The sequence below is a fragment of the Sceloporus undulatus genome, chromosome 2, assembly GCF_019175285.1.
Source record: "Sceloporus undulatus isolate JIND9_A2432 ecotype Alabama chromosome 2, SceUnd_v1.1, whole genome shotgun sequence".
Classification (NCBI taxonomy): Eukaryota; Metazoa; Chordata; class Lepidosauria; order Squamata; family Phrynosomatidae; genus Sceloporus; species Sceloporus undulatus.
The window spans coordinates 87,202,058-87,206,306 of record NC_056523.1 but is presented as its reverse complement, the minus strand read 5'-3'; the positions used below and the strand labels follow the sequence as shown (position 1 = coordinate 87,206,306).

Here is a 4,249-nt window from a genome sequence, read left to right as displayed (position 1 = left end):
ATTATTATTATTATTATTATTATTATTATTATTATTATTATTATTATTTTGCTTTGCGGTGAGCAAGAGGAGGGCCCATCTGAAGGCGCGGCCCTGCCAGCCACCGGGGAGGCAGTTGTCCCCGCTGCCCCCTGCTCTTGCCCCTCTTGCCTTCCCAGCCCAGGGTGCCTCTGAGCGTGTGCAGAGGGAGGGGAGGCGGCGGCCTGGCTTACCTGGGCGGCGGGGGGCGGCGGGGGCTGCTCCCTCTTCCTCTTGGCGGGGGCTGCCTGGGGGGCCTCCTTCTTGAGGTGGGCCTTGAAGCCCTCGGGGTGGGGCGCCTCCTTGGCCAGGACCTCCATGAGGTAGGCGATGTAGCTGGTGGCCAGGCGCAGGGTCTTGATCTTGGAGAGCTTGGTGTCCGCCGGCACGTTCGGGATGCACTCGCGCAGCTCCGCGAAGGCGCTGTTCAGGCTCTCCGTCCGACGACGCTCCTTCCGAGGAGGAGGAGGAGGGCCCCCAGGAGGACCCCCCGCCCCCAAGGAGCCCCGCCGGCGCTGCTGCTGCTGCTGGTGCTGGTGCTGGTGGTGCTGCGGGGGCTCCGAGGGCGAGGGCACCAGGCCCAGCGAGGAGGAGGCGGGCGGCGGAGGGGGGGAGATCTCGGGCCCGGCGCTGAGGATCCATCCGGGGGCGAAGGGCCGAGGAGGGGGCGGCGGAGGAGGAGGAGGAGGGGGGCCCCCGAAGAGGAAGGCTCCCTGGGGGAGGAGGGCCCCGTGGGCAGGGTGCGCAGGGTGAGAGTGGCCCTGGTGGGGCAAAGGGTGCGCAGGGTAGCCCCCCACCACGTTCATGGCCCCCGGCTACCGAGCCATCCCCGGACCCTCCGACGGCGGAGGCAGCAGAGGCCCTTCTCTCCTTCCTCTCCTTCTGCCTCCTCTTCCTCCTCCTCCTCCTGTGTCCTTCTCTCCGCCCGCAGCCCCGATGGGGGCCTTTATAGGGCCGAGGGCCTTTGATGCCCCTCTTGGACCACGAGGGGAGGAGAGAGAGAGAGAGAGAGCCAGGTCTGGCCCTCCGAGGGGCGGGGAAGAGCCTCCCTCCCTCCCCAAGCAGCCCCAAGGAGGCCAGGGCGCCCCAGGCCCGGCCTTAGCTTCCTTGCTCTGCCTTCAGAAAATCAGGAGATTCGTAGCCCCTTTGAGAGGGACTGGAAGAGAGAACTGTTGGCAGCAGGAGCTTCCCTAGGCTTCAGCTCATTCCCTCAGATGCATTTCAAGAGGATGAGGATGAGGATGTAGAGACATCTTGTAGCACTTTTGAGACCGACTGAAAGGAAGAAGTTGGCAACAAGAGCTTTCCTCCGCTCCGTTCTGGGCCCCACAACAAACTCCAACTCCCAGAATTCCATAGGAAAGAGCCAGATAGAGTGAAAGCGGTGCCAAACCGGGTTATTTCTCCAATGTGGATGCAGCCTTAAAATAGTCCGGTTCGATGTCTCTAATAAACTGCCCTAGCTCAATGCAAACTGTAGTATGTTTGACTGGGAGGTTCGGTTTTAAAAAGAAAGAAGGAAAAAGAGGAGGGGGAAAAAGTGGTTAGGAAGTAAACCCTACAGGCTTGAATCCTACCCACCCAGTGTCGATGTTTCCTTAGCAGGCCCGAAGGCGATGGTCTTGCTCCGGGGTCGTTTTGCTCCAATGATTTCTAAGGAGATACATAGTTTATGTTCCCAAAGGAGAGAGGTCCCAGTGATCTGTCCACACGATCCTTTTCAAAAGCGAGGCGGGGGTCACTGCACTTTTCTATGTGGATCAGTGTGATGTCACTTTAACTACTAGGCCCCCGTCCTCTGAACCCCTGCGATTTGTAGTTTGCTGCGGGACTTAGAATTCTCTGCTAGTAGAAGGATGTGGAGTAGGACTCCTCTTTCTGGGACTCCTCTCTCGCAGCCCTTGGCTTCCCTTTTAGGAGCCCTCTTTGGAAGGAGGCCCAGATCACTTGCCTCTGAAGAGGGTAGAAAGAAGAAGCCCTTTGAGATGGATGGGGGAAGGGAGAGGGGCCTCAGCGGAGGAAGGGATTTTCCTCTATTGGGCCACAATTTGGAAGGGTACTTTAAAACACACACACACCCTAAACATTCATCCAGAGTCCCTTCAGGGGAGGTTGGGAGTTGTAGTCCAACAGGTGCGGCATAGTTCCTTGAGTGTTGGGCTGCCATTCTGGGAGGCCAGGGCTATTAATCCTGGCTTGGTCCTGAGCTATTTGCCTAAGTAAAATTATATGTATTTGTTTATCTAATATGTAAACCACCTTGATCCTCGGAAAGGCAGTATATAAATAAATATTATTGTTATTGTTATTATTCTTATTAAAGTATTTGATATTTTAGCATTGAATTTGTTTGAATGATTGTAGTAATTTAATCCTGTTTTAAGAGATTGTTTTTTGTATGTTTTTAACTGTATGGTGTTTTCATTGTCATCAGCCACCCTGAGTCCCAGTCTTGGGAGAAGGGAGGGATATTAATAATAATAATAATAATAATAATAATAATAATAATAATAATAATAAGTTCCTGTTTTGGGCTCTACCTCTCAGAGGCTCCAAACTTCCCCAAGATCTTGATTTCCAAGGCTCTCTTGTCTTTTGCTATGGCTAAAACTAATGGGGTAGGTAGCCTCTCACCCCAAATAGGTGAATGAGAAAGAGGCTTGGCCATCCTTTCCTCTAAACAGGTTGTCTTTAGTCCCAGGACCTCTTTCCAGCCCTTCCAGAAAGGCAAGAGTGCCTCTGAGCATGTGCAGGACTCAACCAGGGGCAGCTTTTCCAGGTCGCTTGGCCCCTTCCCTGCTCTCTTTCCCCCAACAGCAGAAGAAGACCTTTTTATTCAAGCAGGCCTTATCATTTTCATGATGGAGTTGCAGTGTGGTAAGCAGTGTGCTGTGTGCTCTGTGTGTGTGTGTGTGCCTGGATAGAAAGTGTGTCGTAAATAGCCTTTATGTGCTTTGAGTGTTTTTAGCTCATGGGTCCCCCCCCCCGCAACAATGTTGATGTTTAAGTCCTTTTAATTTTTGTAAATTAATGTTTTTCTCAGCCACTTCTCTTGAGATGGGTCAGACCTGGGATGCTGTGGCTTCTCCTCCTTCAGGAAGACCAAGAAGACATAGTTTTCCAATGAGAAGGCTCTTTGGAGGTTTTTAAACAGAGGCTGGATGGCTATCTGTCAGGGGTGCTTTGATTGTGAGTTCCTGCATGGCAGAAGGGGGGGTTGGACTGGATGGTCTATGATGATGATGATGGTGGTGATGATGATGATGATTCTCCCTCCTCCCTTTGCACAAGGAATCTCGGAAGCCTTCTCCTCTTGTTGACTTAAGGCCTTCCCTCCCACCAAACCACAAAGGAGGACGAGGCATCGCAAAATGGAGGACATGCAAGAAAAATGGAGGGCACGAGCAGAGGAAAGCTCAAGACACTCCTATAAATGTCAGCTCATGCTTCTTGATCATGCTCCCAACGGAGGACATTTGGGAGTTCCTCCTGGACCGAAGGTCCAGAAGGTGGGCATGGAGGAGGACGCATCCTGGAAAGGAGGACCAAGTCTGGCCCTGCTCTCCTGAATCCCAGGGTGGGATCCTGCAGGGACAGTGGGGAGAGAAGAGCCTCCCTGGAGGAGGGTTTGGTGTGGCTGGGTCCCTCCATTGCCGACCAATGGCCACCCTAAGGCAAATCTCTCATGGGGTTTTCTTGGCAAGATTCCTCAGAGGGGCTTTGCCATTGCCTCCCTCTGAGGCTGAGAGAGTGTGGCTTTTTGCCCAAGGTCTCCCAGTGGGCTTCATGGCAGAGCCCTGGTCTCCAGAGTCAGGGAGCCAACTCGAAATCAGGGGCACCTGCTTAATAGGTGCTTTCTCTGGCGGGATCTGCACTGCAGAAACAAGGCGGTTTGGCACCGCTTTCACTACATTGCAATGGGATCCTGGGATATATAGTTTGCTGTGGCACCAGAGCTCTCTGAGAGAGAAGGCTAAATGTCTCGCGAAACTACAAATCCCAGAATTCCAAACCATGGTGTCAAACTGCATTATTTTTGCGGTGTAGATGCAACCTGTGAACACTTGCTGCTCTTTGGACATATATTTATGAGTTACTTTCCCACTCTCCTCGTTTTCAAAACAGCAATAAAGGACAGTAGGAATTCCTGACTGTCAACCCAGTTTTCCCAAATGGTGGAGGAGGAGGTTTGCGTTCTCCCCAAACCCCAAATGAAAGGATGGATCTAGTT

General features: G+C 52.9%; 1 protein-coding gene across 1 annotated transcript in view; it reads right to left on the bottom strand.

The window, feature by feature from the left end:
• The window catches only part of HAND1 (heart and neural crest derivatives expressed 1), a 13,396-nt gene extending 12,572 nt beyond the window's left edge, over window positions 1-824 (bottom strand). The window contains exon 1 of the mRNA XM_042447501.1: window positions 229-824. Within this exon, the coding sequence (XP_042303435.1) occupies window positions 229-824 (596 nt within the window). The remainder of the gene's footprint in view (window positions 1-228) is intronic.
• Window positions 825-4,249: the final 3,425 nt, after the last annotated feature.